At 40.6% G+C, this 21,395-nt stretch overlaps 1 protein-coding gene across 1 annotated transcript in view; it reads right to left on the reverse strand.

The window, feature by feature from the left end:
- The window catches only part of PTPN13 (protein tyrosine phosphatase non-receptor type 13), a 134,273-nt gene that overhangs the window by 87,544 nt on the left and 25,334 nt on the right, over positions 1-21,395 (reverse strand). Inside the window, exons 6-9 of the mRNA XM_070948109.1 lie at positions 19,963-20,517; positions 15,728-15,823; positions 13,801-13,903; positions 1,431-1,650 (exon numbers count right to left, since the gene is read on the reverse strand). Of these exons, the coding sequence (XP_070804210.1) occupies positions 1,431-1,650; positions 13,801-13,903; positions 15,728-15,823; positions 19,963-20,517 (974 nt within the window). The remainder of the gene's footprint in view (positions 1-1,430; positions 1,651-13,800; positions 13,904-15,727; positions 15,824-19,962; positions 20,518-21,395) is intronic.

Raw genomic sequence — 21,395 nt, forward strand, 5'->3', positions numbered from 1 at the left:
GCTCTTCCAAATGAAGTTCAGAACACATTAACAAATCTATTCATTTCTAGGACTCCATTAGATGAACAAATAAATGTAATAATTAAATAATTGCCTTGCAAAACTTGTTGCTTTCCAGATCGGTTGGGAAAATTACTATTCCTCTAGAAATTCCCATCCCAAGAATTTATCTTGGTATTCTGGAAACTGTAATCCGAACATAAGGCATCAGGATAAGGAAATATAGAAGCAGCAAAAAATAAAAATAAAAAAAATCAAATACCATAGGACTTTCTAAAACATATGCAATGTTAGAGGAGCAATCTAACTGTATTGGGGAGATTTGGAAAAGGTCAACAGCATCAGCAGGAAACATTCCAGGATACTACTGAGTCATTAGTTTCCTATTGGTCATGATCAGTGGCGGGATCCTGCCGGTTTAACAACCGGTTCGGTAATCACGTGCTTCACGCGAGCGCTCCGCACGTGCCTGACGCACACTGCGCACATGTGCACAATTTTATGAAAACTTACCTTCCGTGTTATTGCTGTGGAGTAACAGTGAGGCGTGGCAATCTGCTCTGCCGCGCGAATCAGCTGAGAAGATATAGGTCAATAAAGCACAGGGGGTGGGGCGGGTGGGCCTGTCTGATCGTTGGAGTGAACCAGTTTGCTCTCAGCTGATTGTCGGAGCAACTGGTTCGCCCGAATCGGTCCGTACCAGTAGAATCCCACCCCTGGTCATGATGTTGGTGTCCAAACTAGACACTATAGATTAGGTGCACTTGCTTAAACTATCTCTGCTACTGTTGGGGCATGTAGTAAGAATCTCAAGAATCTCCATAGGGATAACATTGTCTAAGACAGAATGGCTTTAATGGCCTATCAGAACATCAACCATGAAATAAAAATACACAACACACATACACACACATACACCATACGAACACATTTTATTCCAAGCACAGCCTCAAAATATATGTGCTAACACCACAACACAACTGAACTATTGTTAGAAATGACTATCAACCTTTATAAAGAATTAATTTGTGTTCAGCCAAGTGTATTGCTCAACCACTTAAAATAAGAGCTGGCAACTGATGACTCGCATCTGTTTCTAATCATTGTCTGGGGCTTCTGGGACTGCCCAAAAGTGGACCACTGAAATTTGTCAATCAATTGCTAAAAGCAAAACATTGCTATACAGGGAGGGAGGAAGTTTGGAAGGAAGTTTGGAAGGAAGTTTGGAAGTTTGGAAGTTTGGAAGGAAGTTTGGAAGTTTGGAAGGAAGGAAGTTTGGAAGGAAGGAAGGAAGGAAGGAAGGAAGGAAGGAAGGAAGGAAGGAAGGAAGGAAGGAAGGAGCTGAGTAGATGTGTTAACCTCTCCAATCTGCTTAGCACAGTGCTTTTTCAAAAGATGCAATCCTTGGCCCATCAGTGTCTTAACATTACCCTTAGCTTCCTTTGCGTCATGGCTGATTCCAAAGCAATTTCTCTAAGTGGATCCTTTGTCATATCAAGCACGGCTGGTCTCACTAGGTCTCCAGGATAGAGGCTGAGCCGAGACTGCCGGAGCGCCATTTTAGCTTGCAGTTGCATCATTTCCTCCTCCTGGCGCTTCAACATTACTTCTTGGCTCAACAGGTTGTCTTCAGGAGTTGCTTCATACTGCCTGTGAATGAAAAGGAAAGTGAACGGATTGCCACGACAATGAATGAGTGGTTCTGTAGCAGAGTTTAATAGAAAACCCAGCTTACAGATTCATAGAACTGTGGAGTTGAATGAAACCATACAAATTATCTAGTTGAAGCCTTGACAATGTGCAGGAAAGCCAATTAAACCATATTTGAGAGGTAGCTGGCTAGCCTTTCTTAAAAACTTCCAGAAATGGAGATCTCACAATCCTGCAGATAGATTGTTCCACTGTTCAGATCTTACAGTCAGGAAGTTTTTCCTTCATTTTAAGGAACAAAGTAATTTTGGAAATGAAGATAAATATGGGGAAAAGAACTTTTTTTGTTTGCCCTTCCTTTATCTCTTTAGTTGATTAAAGGCAGATCCTAAGTGACTTTGCTCAGCAAGAAGAGGTGTACCTTCCAGATCCTGAGACAAAGACTTTTTAGAGTCAGGATGAGAGATGCAACATTTCAAGTTCTGGTGGTTTAAGAAGTTACAAAATCCATACCATGAATTCCATAGTGTACGTGTGGCTTTTTTCACTGCAATGCATGTATATGCAGAGTTGAACTAGAAATGCAACTAATTATCTGCTGTTATGATGGCTATTAACTCTAAGGGACGTGGTGACTCAGTGGCTAAGATGCTGAGCTTGTCGATCGAAAGGTCAACAGTTCAGCGGTTAGAATCCCTAGTGCCACGTAACAGGGTGAGCTCCCGTTACTTGTCCCAGCATCTGCCAACCTAGCAGTTCGAAAGCACGTAAAAAATGCAAGGAAAAAAATAGGGACCACCTTTGGTGGGAAGGTAACAGCATTCCGTGGGCCTTTGGCATTTAGTCATGCCGGCCACATGATCACGGAGATGTCTTCGGACAGTGCTGGCTCTTCGGCTTTGAAACGGAGATGAGCACCGCCCCCTAGAGTCGGGAACGACTAGCACATATGTGCGGGGGAACCTTTACCTTTACCTATGATAGCTACTGGAGGAGGAGGAGGAGGAGGAGGAGGAGGAGGAGGAGGAGGAGGAGGAGGAGGAGGAGGAGGAGGAGAACCACTCTGTGGTTGTAAGCTAATTAATATACGTAAATTCCTTCTATTTAAATGTGAATTTTAATTTTAACTTCTAAGAATCTCTCAAAAGCCTTTCTTTACTTAATTAAGGTTTTAGGTCATCCTACAAATGCAACTCAAGCCCCGAACTTCTTGGTTTGCCTTCTTAAATCAGGATACAGGAGTTACTTATTAACTTGGTGCTGGCATGATTACCACTCAGCTTGAAAATGAATATATGCAGAAGAAATATTTGTCTCTCGTACTTACTGAAGCGTTGTTGCATATACTGTTACTACCAAGGCTAAGGAATGTATTAGGTAATGCAGAATAAAAAGTGAAGCAAAGGTTTCGAAAGCAGAAAGACAAAACATCAGAATAGCAAGGTACAAATTTAACCTACAGAATGAAATATCCCAGAGACCAATTGCTTTGGGGACAGAAATATTTTAAACAGAAGATTCTTCAGCACGTTGCCATTAACCAAAATTTACCTCATACAATATCCTTTATTTCTTACATTGATTATTTTACCCCACAACCTAATAGTATTATTATTTGTGTCAGGGGCAAGCAAGCAAACGGTGCCAGACATAAACAGATAGAATAAGCATGTTTATTGCCTCTACTTATGTTACAAGAATCTCACCAGGCTCCGTTTCCCTGGAAACACCTAAGTAAGGTTTCATGGATCTTGGGGAAGATAAAGCATATGTCACTTGTGGCTATGCAACGATTCCAAGCTGAGCCCCCATTTGACCCCTCATTCCAGCCTATTTGGCAGTTTTACTACAATTGGGTGGACAAACAATAATAATAGACAAAAAAAAAAAAAGTCTGGTTAGTACACATTGCAGAACCTGGAGACAGCAGAAGAGAAAAAACTGGAGAAAATCACAAAATACAAAGTCCTCCAAACAGAAGTAGGACAACTGTGGCAATAGAAAACAAAGATAGTATCAATAGTAATAAGCGTATTATCGTAAAACAACTGGAGCACTACTTGAACACCGTTGGCATTGACAAAATCAGTCAATTGCAAAAGGCAACTTTACTTAGAACATCTTACACCCTGCAATGATACTTTTCACACTATTAAATAACAATACCTGCCTATCCCAGATCCTTGGGAAGGACTTGATAGATTGACAAAAATGCCAAATCCAGTCTAAACATCTGGCTGACTATATGACCTACCATAATAATAGTTCACACTAATTGGATCTGCACATATGTTACGCCAATTCATTACAACATCCTAGTTTCTTGGGAAGAATTTGATGTTTTCGAAGGCCAACACCAACTGCAAGACCTGGCAGTTGTGATTTCATGTTTGTATATTGAGTAGGAGAGAAAGAACTGGAGAAAAATAAAAAGACCTGAAAACAGAAGTAGAACGACTGTGACAAAAGAAAGCAAAGACAGTACCAATAGTAACAGGTGCCTTGGGTGCAATCCCAAACAATCTGGGGCACCATTTGAACCAGTGGTGGGTTGCCCCCGTTTCGGACCAGTTCGCAAGAACCGGTAGTAAAACCAGCGGGAGGATCCACCCACTGACGTGGACATCATCATAGGAGATTGCGTATGTGATGCGAACTGGTAGTAAAGGTAAGTAGAACCCACCCCTGAACGCCATCAGCATTAACGAAATGATCATCAATCAATTGGAAAAAGCAGTTTTACTTGGAACAGCTTACATCCTGCAGGCCATACCTTTATCACCATCAAAAAACATCTGCCTATCCCAGAATATTAAGAAGGATCCAACAGGTGGATAAAAATGCCGAATCCGGTCGGAACATCTAGCTGACAGTGCAGCAAACCATAATAATAAAAAAAATATTTTAAAAAATCAATCACTCTGGGCCAGGATTATCAAACTCGATTTCATTGAGGGCCGCATCAGGGTGGTGTTTGATTTCAGGGGGCCGGATGGGAACAGCTGAGGTTGGCGTGACCAGGGTGGGCATGGCCAGTTTGAGGTCACTTGTATCAGGGGGCACCTGTGGTGGCCCGGGCGGGAATGGGTGGATCTTCCTGCAGCCCTCTGCCAGTGAAAACAGAGCCCGGGAGTGCTGCGTGTGGCCCTCTCAGGCTCTATTTTTAGCCACAACGGCCTCCTGCAGCCCTCTGCTAGCGAAAACAGAGCCTGGGAGGGCTGCATGTGCCCTCCAGAGCTCCATTTTCACTGGTAGAGGCACTGCAAGCCGGTCATTTGCGATTTCCAGGATAGCCCCCTGGGCCAGATATAAGCAACCCGCAGGCGAAATCCGGCCTGAGGGCCTTAAGTTTGATACCCCTGCTCTGGGCATATAACTTCACTCTGTTGCAGAAAAAAAATCTGCATGTTCAGATTTTCTCAACTTTATACACATCCAGGGTTCAGCATTTTAACCTGACAGGTTAAATAAAGGAGTGACATGTTAAGTGATGATGGTTAAGGGCCTGTTTCCTCAGATTTGAAGAAAAAGGGAGGATATTAGACTGAAAAGATAATTATGCCCCTCCAACCACAGCACAAAAATGCTCAGTAATCATTTTATGCCATGTTTTTTAACCCAGATTTTGCCCTCAGTTCATCACATTTGAGGCAATTTAAAATCTTCCTTAGGTTTTAAAGTTGTGTTTTTCCTTTTTTCCCAGCAGGATCTTAGCTGTGGACATGATCTATCGTTGTTTTGCTTGTGATGTGGTTGATGATGAAGTCAAAGATTTGAGATCTGGCCTCAATAGTTATTTTGGCTTTGGCTCCAGGAGTTTCCACAGAGGCTTTTGACAGTGTAATGACTGACCAAGTGCTTGTCAGGTTTTACACAGTCTTCTTATGGAGGTAGATTTAACACTCTTCTGGAATAGTGCTAAGCCAGCATTTCAAATATGGATTTAGCATTTTTTTTTAAAAAAAAAATGCTAAACTTCTGCTTGGGGAAAAAGGATTGGGTGTAAAGAAAGTGCTAGTCCTATGCTTCAAGAAAGTTTTAAATTGAGAAATAGAGCCAGCTTTTGCCAGCTATATACTGCTGGTTCTGCCATCAGTAAGTGCAATACAGGTAGTCCTCAACTTACCATCATAACTGAGCCCAAAATTCCTGTTGCTAAGTGAGACAGTTGTTAAGTGAATTTTGCCCCATTTTACGACCTTTCTTACCTTTTTTATGTTAAGTGAATCACTGCAGTTGTTAAGTTAGTAACACAGTTGTTAAGTGAATTTTGTTGTGACCCAGGCCCAAGTAAGTAGTAGGAAAATCAGTTAGTGAAAAAACAAACAAACTTTATTCGAACAGCTGAGAATTACTTCATTCCCAGCATCATTCAATTAAATTAAAGCAAATTCCTCCCAACACAAATTCCTCAGTCCTATCGCAAATCTTGGTCCAATTAGGCAAACTGCCGAAGGCCTTTCTTGGCAAACATTCAGAAGTCACAGATACAAAAATAAATACAAGACATAGACGAAGACGAAGCTACCAACGTTGTTTTCCGGCAAAGCCCAAATGCCGTTGCTGGTCTGTTTTAAGCTTTATGGGAGGGATCAATCATCTCTTGGCCCGAGTTGTCCTCTTTGCTTGAGCTGCTCTTGCCTTCTGGCAGCTCTTCTCATGCATGCATTAGGAACAGGCTCCTCCTGTTCCTCTACCTCACTTCTATCAGTCTCTGGAGGCTCTGGAGTCCGCACCTCACTCCCTGATGGCCCTGGCCCCATCTCTGCCTCTGACGCAGAGCCCTCATCTGGGCCTTTCCCAGCCTCCAGGACCGGCCCATGTTCTTTCTCAGCTTCATCACTGTCCGACTCCGCTGCCACCTCTGCAGGCTGCTGGTGGACCACAACAAACCTGGCTTCCCCATTGACTTTGCTTATCAGAAGGCCACAAAAGCTGACCACATGACCTCAGGACACTGAGCCATCGTAAGTATACATAACCGTGGGGATGTTGCAATGATCCTAAGTGTGAAAAACAGCAATAGGTTTTTCAATCAGTTTAACTTCAGTCACTAAATGGACTGTTTTTAAGTCGAGGACTCCCTGTACGATATAGGTTTCCTGCTGCTTCTGCTGCTGAGGTCCAGATATAAAAAAAACGCCATGAGTATTAACACTATCTTTATTGTGCAACTTTGAAAGCACTTTTTCCCTCCGTTGCCTTAATATCTGGAGAACCTAGGAGGATCCCTTCTGAGACTCTCCTCCATGGCAATGCTTTCTGTGGGTTCAGATATCACTTGTCTCACCATTGCCTTGGCTACAGATCTTCCTCCAGCCTCCCAAGTTATTCTCACAGCCCATTACACTAAGGCAGAACAGACCTTGCCAGTTGGGGCTTTGCATTTTAGAGTGGCATACTTAATATTAGCACATTACATTAATATATCCGCATGGATTGCCCAAATCAGTCGTGCAAGCTAAATAAATAAATATTTTAAAACATTCGCCACGTTTTGGACCTCATTAGCTATATCTGATAATATATCTGAATTGTATAAAGGTGGACAAAATGCCTTGTTAAGGAAAGAGCCTCAGTTTAACCTGAAAAATGAACTGTAAGAAAGACTTTACATCATACAATTTGATTTGTACATTTTTATCGGCCTTTTCATTTAACCGCCTCCCCCTCCTGAAAACTGGCTTTAAAAAAACCTATAGCGAGTCAAGGGATTACATCTAATATTTTATGTATACATGTATAACTAATCTTTCCATTTCACATATGGCCCGAGATGTCTTGAGCCTGAAATGAACAAATATTATAATACATATTTGTATGAATTACCGTGTTTCTCCAAAGACGACCCACCCTGAAAAGAAGCCCTATCACGTTTTTGAGTGCATGCGATCAAATTAAGCCCCACCCACAAAATTAGTTCTAATTAAGACCCCACCCACCCCGGGGTGCAGGGGGTGGGGCAAGGCACACAGGTAAAAAATAAGCTAGGGTGTGGATGGGGGTGGTGGAGTTGCCCTATTTACCAGACCCTGCACACCCCAACACCTGCTTCGCCTTCTTCTGCAGCCGCTTGCCGCCACTCGTACACATCGCCCTGGCCTCTGTTTCACTTTCAGATGCCTGCAGGAAGGCATCTGCAGCTGATAACCTGGAGCTCTGTTATCAGCTGCAGATGCCTTCCGGCAGGCATTTGAATGCAAAATGAAGGCCAGGACAATGCGTGTGAATAGCGGCAAGAGGCCGCAGAAGAAGTAGGCCAGCAACGGGCTCCTGCTGGGCGGGGCTGTCAGTGCCACCACCGCGAGATGAGTCAATAATTAGAACCCTCCAAAAATAGGGTTTTTCAGGGGTCAAAAGAAAATAAGACCCGGCCTTCTTTTTGGAGAAACACGGTACATGTAACGCTGAAGGCACGCCTGAATAAGCTAAATTTAAAAATAAAATATATTGCTTGAGTGTCGTTTTTTTTCACGAATTTGCAAATGGCTAACAGCTGGGGCATATATTCCACACAATTCCAAACTAATTTGTTTGGTTTCAATTTTTCCCTCCCCTATTACTCGATTTTTCCAATATAGCTTGTAAAGTTGTTTTCGCACAGCGGCCTTCGTGGGATTATTAAACCAGTTGAGGCCAAGGGGGTATGGTGAATATTATACGGTGACTTAGACTAGAACATTAGCATTTCTGATTAGCTGATCTTATCTCAGAATATGGTGAACGGGAGCAAGAAAGAAATAACCTTCTGTTTTAAGGTGTGACAGAAGGAACATAAGCCATCTGCTGTAGTCGACTTGAAGCTGGATGGCAAAGAAATGATTAAGAACTGGAATAAACGTTGCAGCCAATATGTCAGTTTCCTGTGGGTGGATAAAGGGTGGGGAGATTTATAACAGAAGAAGGTGCAGCATGTTAGGGGGAAAAATACACCCCTGCAGTCTCCTTTGCTTAAAGCTATTTATGTTGGCACAGGAGATTTCAACAACTTGAAATTTACCACACTGATAATACTCCTGTTTTTTACACAATGCAACCTCCCACCCCACCGTACAGTTTTCTCTAAAAGGAGTCACAAGCCTCGAAAACAGACATGTTGTTTTCTTTTTCCACACCCACCTCTGTCTCAGTTTGGTTCTTTCTGTTTTATTTGGCTTGTACCAATCAAGGACAATTCTCTTTAAAAAGAGTTCAAAAACTTACTGCAGCAACTCGAAAGGAACTTTTAGTGCTGCTTGATTTGGCTTTAATCTTGAGTATGATATTTAAAAGGGGATTTTGCTTATTTTACTGAAGTTAATTTGTAAAGTTGGTACAGGTGGTTTTTGACTTACAACCGTTTGTTTAGCGGCCTTTTGAAGTTACAACGGCACTGAAAAAGAAACTTACAACAAGGTCTCACACTTACCACTATTGCAACCGGGTCATATGATCAAAATTTCGTGGAGTGGAGTGGAGTGGAGTGGAGTGGAATGGAATGGAATGGAATAGAATAGAATAGAATAGAATAGAATAGAATAGAATAGAATAACAGAGTTGGAAGGGACCTTGGAGGTCTTCTAGTCCAGTGATGGTTAACCTTTTTGGTGCCAAGTGCCCAAAGCGCGCATATGCATGAATGCACATGCATGTGCCCGGAACCCCAAAATGGAATGCGAGCCCCCCGCGCATGCGTCCCTCCCCCGCACATGCGCAAGTGTCCCCGTGAATGTGTGTGTGTTCCCCATGCATGTGCCCCAGGCCCCCTCTGGCCCCCGCGTCCTGTTTTGGCTTCCAGGTTGGTGCAGTAGGCCTTCCACGTGCGCAAACTCCCAAAATGCAATGCAAGTGCCCCCCGTGCACGCGCCCTCCTTGCATATGGACACGCATCCCCCGCATGTGCCCTGTCTCCCGCGCATGAGTAGAAGAGATCCAAAGACCAGCTGGTCAGCGGGAGGCGTGCATGCATGCGCGGTGGAACTGGGCGAGGGCTGGCATGCCAGGCGACATGGCTCTGCATGCCACTTCGGGCACGCGTGCCATAGGTTTGCCATCACGATTCTAGTCCAGCCCTCTGCTCAGGCAGGAAGCCCTATACCATTTCAGGCAAACGGTTGTCCAATCTCTTCTTAAAAACTTCCAGTGTTGGAGGATTCACAACCTCTGGAGGCAAGTTGTTCCACTGATTTTACTAACTGTCAGGAAATTTCTCCTTAGTTCTAAATTGCTTCTCTCCTTGATTAGTTTCCACCCATTGCTTCTTCTCTTTCCTTCAGGTGCTTTGGAGAATAGCTTGACTCCCTCTTCTTTGTGGCAACCCCTGAGATATCGGAACCCTGGATCTAACATCCTTTCAGTAATGAGGTCTATGTCACGTCCACATAATTGTTGATGTTGACTTCTCACTCGGTAGCGCCTTTGCAATGTTCTCTGAGCCTCTTCACTATCCCTCTCTAGGGCTGAGAAGAACCGAGAAAGAGAACAGAAACTCTACTCTGCCGCCCACTGAGGGAGCAAAAAAAAAAAAACCAAGGCAACAACTAGCATACAACTTCTCCTCTGTCCTTGCTGACACCTTCCTGTGTTGTTTTTGCAGGACCATGCGGAGGCCCATTCCTAAAGTCTCTGAAAGCATGGGGGAAATGGTGGAAAGATGCTACCGACCCATGACTTCAGGACAATGGATTGTGGAAATCATAGGAGGAAGTAGGAACTTTTACCAATACACATAGTCCTCGACTTACAAGAGTTCGTTCAGAGATTGTTCATGGTTACAACAGCACTGAGAAAACTAACTTAGGACCATTTTTCATACTTATGACTGTTGCAGTATCCCCGTGGTCACATGATCAAAACTGACTCACATTTATGATGGCTGCAATGTCCCAGGTTGCAATGGCTGACCAGCAAAGTCAAAAGGGAAGCCAGATTCATTTAACAACCATGTTACTAACTTAACAACTGCAATGATTCACTTAAGAAAAAGAAAGATTGTAAAATGGGGGCAAAACTCACTTAACGAATGTCTCGCTTAGCAAAACATAAATTTGGGGCTCAATCGTGGTCATAAGTCGAGGGCTACCTATACAAAAGACCTACCCCACCGCTCCACAGGAATTGCTGCCAAACTATTTCTAGGGTGTTTCCTTAAGAGCATTAGCCGAACTGGAAGTTAACCAGCTCACTTCATGAAGAGAAGGGGGGAAATCCTATAGCGTCACATGATCTGGGAACATGGTACAAAATTCAGATTGGTAATGGTCTTGTTTACAAAGGGGCCCTAGAAAAAAAGCCTCATTGCAGAAGCACCTTAGCAACGGATGTAAATTGCATCGGCTACTCAAAAACATTTAGGAACAACACTGCATGCAGCATTGAGCGTGCATTCATAATTAGGATCTTACTTTTATTTTGACTTGGCTTGGAATCCAAAGCTGCCAACACAAGGTTCAAATGCAAAGATAGTCCTGACAGCAGAAGCCTGAAAGCACTGCAGATTTGAAGAGAAGCTCACAACCAACTGAGTGAATAAGCTGTGACAGAGCTATTATCGTAGATCGTTCCTAGTTTTCCGTCTAATATTTGGGACAGGTGATCCGTGGCTACTGTGCATGCCCTCCACATTCCAGGCATGTATTTCATTTGTGTATCTGGCAAGGGCATTCATTGTAGAGGTTGAGACGAAGGGAAGTGGGCTGAATAAATGTTCTTTATTCAGTTGTAGACAAATCCTTGCTCTCCCACACATTTCTTAGGGAATGAGTCACAAATATTTCTGCCTTAGTCTCTACCTCAGACTGATGGAACGAGGAGCACATCAAGTCTGAGCAAAGCTAACACAGGGGAGATGGCGAGACACATTTCTTAACTGCGAAAAAGTTGGGAAATATAACACATTTGTCTGTGAAATGGGAGAATCTTCCGCCTGGAGTTCTGAAAGAAAGTCATACTTTTCTGCGGCAGGCTAGAAACCAATCTAGTGCTGTAGAATAGAATAACAGAGTTGGAAGGGACCTTGGAGGTGTTCTAGTCCAACCCCCTGCTTAGGCAGGAAAACCTACACCACTTCAGACAAATGGTTATCCAACCTCTTCTTAAAAACTTCCAGTGTTGGAGAATTCACAACTTCTGGAGGCAAGTTGTTCCACTGATTAATTGTTCTAACTGTCAGGAAATTTCTCCTTAGTTCTAAGTTGCTTCTCTCCTTGATTAGTTTCCATCCATTGCTTCTTGTTCTGCCCTCAGGTGCTTTGGAGAATAGCTTCGCTCCCTTTTCTTTGTGGCAGCCACTGAGATATTGGAACATCAGATATTGGACATGATGGAGATTGAGGATGGACCTGAACTGGCATCTCTCATTCCTAGTCCAATCGCATTATGGCTCCCGTTTTTCTTCTTTCTCTTTACTGCCCAAAGCAAACCATTTGCATATCTCTCATAGGCAAATAATATATATCTTCAATTAAAGACTGGATAGCAAGAAGCAATGAACCTTCTACATTATAGAGACTGTGCATTATAGAAAAAGGCTGGGTCCTTCTGCTTCTCTTCCGCTACTCTTCATTCTACAACAAGCAAGATCTGAAATCGGTTTTAAATACGAGGAATGCAAATCGGACTTGCTTGAAGCCACTCATTATTCAATAATGATATTGTATTCTATAATGACCTATACCAGGGATGGCTAACCTTTTCCAGACTGAGTCCGGAAAAAGCATGCACACATGCCCGAACCCCCAAAATGCAATGCGTATGTGGCTCGCTGCCCGCGACCCCCGCACACGCTCGTGCATGCCCCCATGCATGCACGTGCGCACCCCGTACACGCCCCCCCATTTACGGCAGAGAACCAAAGACCACCTGGCTGGCGGGAGGTGCACGTGCATGCGTGGTGGAGCTGAACTGGAGCAACGGCTTGTGTACCATCAGAGAGGGCACTGCGTGTCACCTCTGGCACTCGTGCCTTAGGTTCACCATCACGGACCTATACAGATGCCGCTCATGATTCTTATCTGATGACTATAGAGAAATCTACCTTATTAAGCCATTGATGCATCAATGAAATTCAAAATATCCATTAATGTTTTTCTTTGGATTCATAAAAGAGTCACCTACCTGGCTATACTGGGAACCGAAACAAGAATTTGCTAACATTTGTGTGTTATGCGGTGAAGTGAAGGTTTTCAGAATTGGCTTCAGCTGGAGTTGGAAATATTGGGATGATCAGCTACGGAAAGTGAGTGATGTGCAGGACTTTTGATTGGCTTAAATCCACTTTCTTTTGAGTGGGGAATCATCTTTCTTTAGGATAAATATCTAAGTAGCTTTTTTCGAAGAGCTTTATTATATATATAAAGGTACTAGCTGGATACCCATGCTCCGCTATGAAACTATTTGATTGGGCTTGATAAATCGACACTTACAGCTTGAAAATTAATGAGTAGTTACGATCAGCCTCTCCTCTCCCCTTGTCTCCCTCAGGTTTGCTCCACAGAGACCTCTCCTATCTTATCCCCTTCTCTCCCTCAGGCTTGCCCCACAGAGGCCTCTCCTCTCCTCTCCCCCTTCTCTCCCTCAGGTTGGCCCCACAGAGACCTCTCCTATCTTATCCCCTTCTCTCTCTCAGGCTGGCCCCAATGATCCTCTCCTATCCCCTTCTCTCCCTCAGAATAAATACATAATAAATAAAATAAATAAAACATTTCCTTCTCTCCCTCAGGCTTGCCCCACAGAGGCCTCTCCTATCTTATCCCCTTTTCTCCCTTTCAGGTGGGGAGTAGAATGACTATACTCCCACTCCGTAGGCTGGATGAGTCACGCGCTGGCCACGCCCACGCCCAAGTGGCAGTTGGAACAGAGTTCATTTCATGTGGGGAGGGGGAGTGGAACATCTTAACTCCTTAGCATCAGAACATGTGAATCTAATACTGTATATGAAATACTAATGATCTGATGGTCATTTTGAAAAATCCTTTCTTAGCGAGCACCTAGAAGCCAAGAAGAATATACATGCCAAAGTTCAAGTTTGTAGGCTTTATAGTTCTGGAGATTTCATGATGATGTGTGAGTGGTATTTCACTTTTATATATATAGATTAAATTAGGAACCATACCGGTAGATCGGGAGAGGAACTGTTAAGATGTTCACTTTGCGTCTTTTTTTTTTTTTTACCTTGATCTTTGTCCTGCTTTTTGACCTGACGAAGAGGTGTCATCTATTCTTAAGGAAGAACCACTGGATTCATCTTTCAGAGCTTCATACCTCCTCACTGGCACTTGAAGAAGAAACAAGAAAATTCATGATTTAAGGCTGGATGAGGATATTTTATTGGCACATAAAATATTCACTGATGTAAAAGGTTCTTTTGAAGGGACTGCACACATCATTATGTCCACAGTGGCAAGATCAAAAAAATCTTCCTCTCACCAATGTTTCTTAGAAATATTTCATCTTTTCCCACAGAAACGGAAACTTCATTAACCAAGAAACATTGAAATATGGGCTAACTGCACTTCTGGATGGGACACTGTTTATCTCAAGAAACAAACAAACAAACAAACAAACAAATACTCTAGGCAAAGAGTAATAAGGAAACAGAGTTATATCTTTTGGTAGATCTTAAGGATCTCTGCAGCAGATTTACAAGAATTTTGTCCAATAATAGTTTGTAGTACCCAGTAGAGATTGGTAACGTGGCACTCATGTCCATCAAAATACCCATGGATACCTTTTTTCGGCACCAGTAACTTTTGTGTTTTCGTAATTTTTATTTTATTAAGTTTCTTTTAATTAAAGGGGAAGATAGGGAAATGGTCATGCTTCAAAAAGCTAGCTTCCAGAATCATATTACTTTTCAACCAATATTGTGAGGATCCATACTATAGAATGTGTAGATATTCTTAGAAAAGAAAATAGTGGCACCCAACATTTCATTTGAAATTATGTCTTATCTATTCAAAATAGATAAGTTTCTTTCTCCCACATATTTCTTTCTCTAATACAATGATTCTTCTCAGTATGCTGGCTGGGAATTCTGAGAGTTGGAGGCCACACAACCTTAAAGTTGCTAAGATTAAGACACAGTGCTCTAATAGACAAGAATTTTGTAACTGGTAATGCTCATGATTCTACCTGTAGCCTCAGTAATCCATGCTCTAACCCTCAGGGTCAGAACAGCAATGCACTCTGCAGGATGTAGCCCTTGAAAATGATTCACAAAGAACAATGTGGGCAGAACACAATTGGTCTTCTGTGAAGTGAGGTGGCTAAATGACTAAAAGCACTGGATTGTCTGCTTGCAAGCTACCAGGTGAAAGTTAAAGCAGCCACATTTGTCTGTATCAGGGGTGTCAAACTGGCGGCCCACGGGCTGGATGTGTCACGCACTGGCCACGCCCACCCTGGTTTAGCGAAGGGGGAGAAAGTCGCGATATGCGATGTGATGACAACGTGTCGTCACGAGTTTTACACCCCTGCTCTATATAATGCTAGAGCTTTAGGAGATAAAACATCATCCTCCAGTAGATTCAGGTAAGATCACCTGGGAAAGCCTTTTCAATGCCAGTACATCAGGGGAAAGTTGCCCAGCAACTTCATTTTCATCTTTGCCCGGACCTTTATAGGATACCAGTCAATTTAAGGACCAGATTATATTTTAGATTTCCTGCTGACATATTTTTTAAATTACATAGTTGTAATTTTTTTTGGTACTATTGTTGATTTTATCATGACAATATAATGTAGCCCTTCTTGTTCTCCTTTCTTGTAAATTGCTCTAACCTTGTCCAGAAGAAATGGCAGTATAAAAATAAGATAATAACAATGAAGCCTAACGTTTGCGTTATCATTCAATCTACTGCCAACCTCAAGACTCCCAAAAATATTAAGCATGGCTTGAGAAAGACGAAAGAACCATTTTAATTTTCTTTCTCTGCCTGAGTACTATCTATATACATCCATTCTTAAGCAGCAACCATGGAAAACCACCTTTAGAGATGGAAAAATATATATACTGTCAGTATCATAAATGACAATGGAGCATCATTTCAAGTACAGATAGAGTCCACCAACTGAAGGCCAATTACCACATAATTCTTACCTTGTCTAAAATCTGTCTCGGAAGAAATGAATGATTGGCCCTCACTGTCAGTGCTGCATACATCACTATGGTAAGATTTATATTTTCGTACGTGCTCTGAAAGAATTGTAAAGAAACAGAAGAGAACAAAGCTTATCCAGGGTTTAATGCAGTCACTCACTTCTTCCACAATAGGCGTGCATATTTTTTTTTCTGGTAGGTCAGAGGGTTGCATTGTACATCCCATTATTAGTGGTGCTGAAAACTGTTTCTGGACTCCATGGGTTATAATACACTGTCAAAAATGAGTGACCTTTTCATAAACGATGTTTGCATTTCACTAGGTATGTTTTGGATGAAAGATTATCTAGTTAAACGAAAAGGAAACTAGGAAGGAACAGTGGTCCAAATTGGTGCCCCTAACATTATTTGTGAATGCAAATCATGATTTCAGTCACGTGCTAAAGTATTGAGTGTCTCTGATGGAAGTTTTGATATTATTTTTTCTGTAAAAGAATAATTTGTGATATAGCCTGACTACCTATAAAATTAATCAATTTTCGGAAGCCTTAGAAACTGACAATGCATTTTCAAACTTGATTAGAACTAGAATTCTAACGAATTCTTTCTAGAGTTCAGAGACACTTAGAAATAACTAAGTAATGGAAAGATCCTTTGCAAAAACATTTATCCCTTCCCTCACTTTCTTTTTATAGTAATTTTATTTAAAATTACAATTGAAACAATTAAAAATAAATATAAACTGAAAAGGAAGAAAAAGAAAAATATAGGATGTGCAAAAAATAGAAAAAACATAGTAAAGAAAAATAAATATTTTTTTGCCTTCACAAGTAGAAACAATTTTAGTGAGTTATAAATTTCTCTTAAAATACAGCAATGATTTAGTCTTCCCATATTCCATCTCTTATCTATAAACAAACTCTTAAAATCTTATCATTTCAGTCCTGATATCAGCAAAAGTACATTAAGGGATAATGTACATTACCTCTGTACATTAAAAGTACAGAGATAACAAAGTATATATTTCAAATAAACCAATTTTATATTCCTTTTACTTCTAACAATTTTGATTTTTACTCCCTTCAAATAATGTCCTAGAACTTCTTTTCAATTTTTCTGTTGTTTCTTCACACAAAATTCCTCAAAGTTCAAGCCTGTGTTGTAAATCATATACGAAGTATGAATATGAAAATTATCCAGGTTACTCTCTTGGTTTGTCATATGTATATTAATTATTAAGACTTTACCCAGTTTATTTTGTATGTTGCTCTTCTAGCCAGTCATTTTAAAATCCATTTTCAATCTTGTCAGGTAATACTTATCCTTATTCTATAACATCTTTTAAACACAGTCTAGCTAGAGAGGTAGGCTCTTTAAAATTAACTTCTGGGTCCACTGTTCAAAAATATCCTTCAATATGTCCACATTTAAGTGTTCTTTAATTATGGCCTTTAGTTTACTTCGGCTTCTCTTCAGTGTCCAATTTTTAAAATCTTATCTTATTATGTTACTTTTAAGAATTCAAAACAAAAGCATTTTCCCACGGAAGGGATTCTTGTAATTAATTGAAAAATCCCATTTCAAATCCATGTGGATCCTCAGTCTACAATCCAGGTCTAATAAATGGGAAGAATGGTCCCTTTTGGCTGTAATTTGAATATATTTCCTTTATAGCTAAGATAAATAGAACTACTAGTTTAATGAAGCTTTAAAACATTTGAGGTTTTTTTTTTTTACATTCTGGAAGAAGAAAAATGTGTTCATAAAAACACTAATGGTGTTATTTTAAAATGTTATAAAGTTATTTAAAATATTATAAAAATCTATTCTAATGATAAATGTCATATTATAATGGGGCCAAAATCAGATAAAATTTCTGAGGCGTGGAACTATCAGAGGTTGACCGAGAAAACAATGTCCTTCTCTTCTCTCAACCCAAATCCTTCCCACACAACTGAAGCAACAGCTCCCAATCTTGCCAGCTTGTTCAGTAAGCCATATACTACATTCCAAGTCTAAAGTTTTACAGCTGCCCAAACCACATTAAATCAGATCTAATAACCACTGGATTTAATGAGAAAAATGTTGCTTGGTAAGCAATATATAGTGTCAAGTATGCTCATGCAAAAAAAAAAACAAAAACCCACAAACATGTTGTGAAACCAAGAATTTCTCTTCTAAAATAAAACAGAATTAAAACATTTAAATTATTGGTGAAGATGAGGGGATGGTTAGACTAGCTAAAGAAGTAATAGTTGTTTTTTATTCCCTGCTGTAAAGGAGTGATTATTATAATATTATGAGTTTAACCATGCATTATTTTTATATAGAAAGATAGCAATTACAAATGTAATTGGGCATTGTGAAGCTGACATGAAAGATTGGGAAGAGGTAATTAGCACAGTAATAACAACTTCAGTATCCTGGTTAGCTAAATCCTGGATTTAACATACCATGTGTCCCAAATTATTGTCATGATACAAAGAAGATGGTGATGTTACAGCATTGACTTAACTCTGGGAACATCAAGCTCTATCTATGGCCCCTGAACAAGGATAGACAATGGAAACAAGCAACACTCATTAAGTTTTATTTATGTATTCATTTAACAGAACATGGGATGGTCAACCTGAGAGGCATGGGGTTGCAGATAAACATAGAATTATGGGGAAAAGCCACTGAAGACATTGAGTTAATCAGTGAAAACATGATTAACTTAAATTCATAATTCTGAATCTCTCTGAGCTGATTTTAGATTCTGAGTATAAAGATATCTGTACCCTGATGACACACTGTTTAATTGAAGATGGAATTATTATACTGAAAAATAAAAAAATTAATAATAAAAAAAAGAAATTGTTGCTGTAACTGTTAAATAAAGTTTAGGTAATTGTAAAACTAATTGCACTTTTAATATCAGATGTCAGAATGACAGGAAAGTTCACTATTGGGAATTATTATATGGTAATTCTCACATAGCAATAGCACTTAGACTTATATACCGCTTCACAGTGCTGTACAGCCCTCTCTAAGCGGTTTACAGAGTCAGCCTATTACCCCCAACACTAGGTCCTCATTTTACTCACCTCAGAAGGATGGAAGGCTGAGTCAACCTTGAGCCTGGTGAGATTTGAACTGCCAAATTGCAGGCAGCCAGCAGGCAGCAGAAGTAGCCTGCAGTACTGCACTCTAACCACTGTGCCACCGTGGCTCATGATAAAAAGTAAATAGCCTAATGTCAAATCTGTCTCTTAACAAAAAGGGAGGCGGCTGGAAACTAGGCCTCCTACTCCAAAAAGAACATTTTTAGGCTTTTCTGTTCTTTGGGCACAAGAATTTTGAGTATTAATTTCATTATAAACAGAGCTTGTATTTGATACACAGTACTTGCGTTTCTGACAGTTTCACATATATTCTAGAATATACCTACTTATTTGAGCTTTTGTGTTCTTGGAAAACTATTCTTCATTTCTTTGTCGAATTAGCATATTTAACTTAAGATTTCTGCAACATCTAATTCAGGGATGTGGGAATATGGAAATCCCACCATCCCAAATCATAGGTCTTCCTACTTTATCTAACAGGAACTGCAATCTGGAAACCTCTGCAAGATCATATTTAGCTAATTGACAAAGCTAAAAGATTCAAGGAACCGTGGAGAAAAAAGGTTGTATCATAAATTCCAATGCAAACAAAATGTAGAAACCCGTTGGATTCACATACTTTATAAACTGATTTTATTTTTTTCATAGATACCTTCCTAACCTACCTATCTACCTACCATAGATACCTACCTACCTACCTAAGTGGGTACAGTGGCTCAGGGGTTAAAGACACTGAACTTCTCAACTGGAAAGCTAACAGCCTGGGTTCGAGACCTTAGTGCTGTATAATGGGGTGAGCTTCCACTACTTGCCTCAGTTCCTGCCCATCTAGTTCAAAAGTATGCAAATGTGACTAGGTAAATAGGTACCACTTTGATGGGAGCATCATAAACTTTGGTGGGAAGGTCATGCTGGCCACATGACCATGGTAATGTCTTTGGACAACGCTGCCTCCCTTGGCTAAGAAACTGAGATAACCATCAACCCGGAAACAACTGGATAGGGGAAACCTTTACTAGTTCAATACCAAATTTGCAAAATAGGAAATGTCTCTCACGCACAAACATATATTATTTTGACAATGTGAAGGATGTCACGTGTCAAATATAATATGCAGAAAAATCTACTGACCTTCTACGTTCATGGCTTCTCTCAGCAATTGCAATTTCTTCTGCTTCTCTTTGATCCTGTCAAAGGCACATAATAAGGCTGCCGATGTTGAGGTCTCTGATACATGAAGCACTTGGTCAAGTTTTTGAGGGCCAAATATATCAAGGGCTATGCTCCCATCAGAATATCTGCCTTCTTTGTTTATGGGAGCTCCTGAAGTCCGCCCTGGCATGGTTCCATCTTGACGATGGTGCTTAAGAGAATGTGCGACATAGTCCCCCTCTGTGACTTTGTGAGTTGCGCACAACAAATCAGAGGAAGAAGCCCATACTTTGCGTTTGGGATCACTGTTGGCTTTCTTTTCCAGGTTGGAAGCTCTGAATTGATAAGGACAGCAACTACCTGTACTGTCTTCATGGCCAGAATTGTAATCAGAGGCAATATTTTGAGAAAATCCCTTTTCACCACGTGAGTCCCTGGTTGACAAGAACTCCAATGATTTACTAAGTCCTTTGTTAAGCACGATTTGTTGAGAATATGGGGCCGGGTAATCAACTGCTGCATCAGTCATTCTTCCTGGAATGAGAATGAGAAGAATCTCTCTTGGATATGGCTATAGTTGAACCCTTCCTAGTTGTCATGTATTCTAGAATTGGATTGGATGTACACTCCTCTTAAAGGTAGGGTTTTTAAAAAATTAGGTTAGGTTCTAACCAGCTGAATATCAAAACAATGAAAATAAACAATCAAAAGAAATTACATTTCTTCTGTTCAACTGTAGCATCTAAAATAATATTCTCTTTAACTATGACATTTTTATCACGTTTTTATCATGAAGAACACAGGTTTTTAAAAAAATGCTAAATCAATCCTCCCTCCCTCCGTCCCTCCCTTCTTCCTTCTTTCCTGACAACAACCTGTCGACCAACTCAACTTTCTTTGCTTTGCTTCTTGATCTTTTCACATGTCAACATGAAAGTATTAAAGTTCTCCACAAAGTACTTAAATGGACCAGCTCACAACATTTGGATTTATTCAAGCAGTACCTGGCATTCCTAATCTCATTCTGATGGCTTCTTCATAATAATAAATGTTTCAGAGAAATAGAAACTGCTAATTTTCATATGGCACCAAATAGGAAAGAGTCAAAGGATACATTAGAAGGACAAAATTCAATTTTGCCCAAGAGATAAATATAGCTTTATTGACAAAGTGTCAACCGAGAGACCCATCAACAGCTGAGGCTGTTATCTAACACTTAATAAATTACATTACATGTTAGCAACCAATGATTTAAACAAACTCATTAATTTGACTAGTCACAATGAAGTTAATGGACGTTATCAAGTTTTTCTCTGCTAATGTTTCAGCATTTTTCATTTTCAGCTCATGAAATTGTTTATATTGATTATATTTTAATTTTCTTCAGAAAAAATATGCCGGCTAGGGAATAT

This window comes from Pituophis catenifer, unplaced genomic scaffold (genome assembly GCF_029215685.1).
Source record: "Pituophis catenifer annectens isolate HBS135680 unplaced genomic scaffold, rPitCat1.0.hap2 SCAF_8, whole genome shotgun sequence".
Taxonomy (NCBI): Eukaryota; Metazoa; Chordata; class Lepidosauria; order Squamata; family Colubridae; genus Pituophis; species Pituophis catenifer.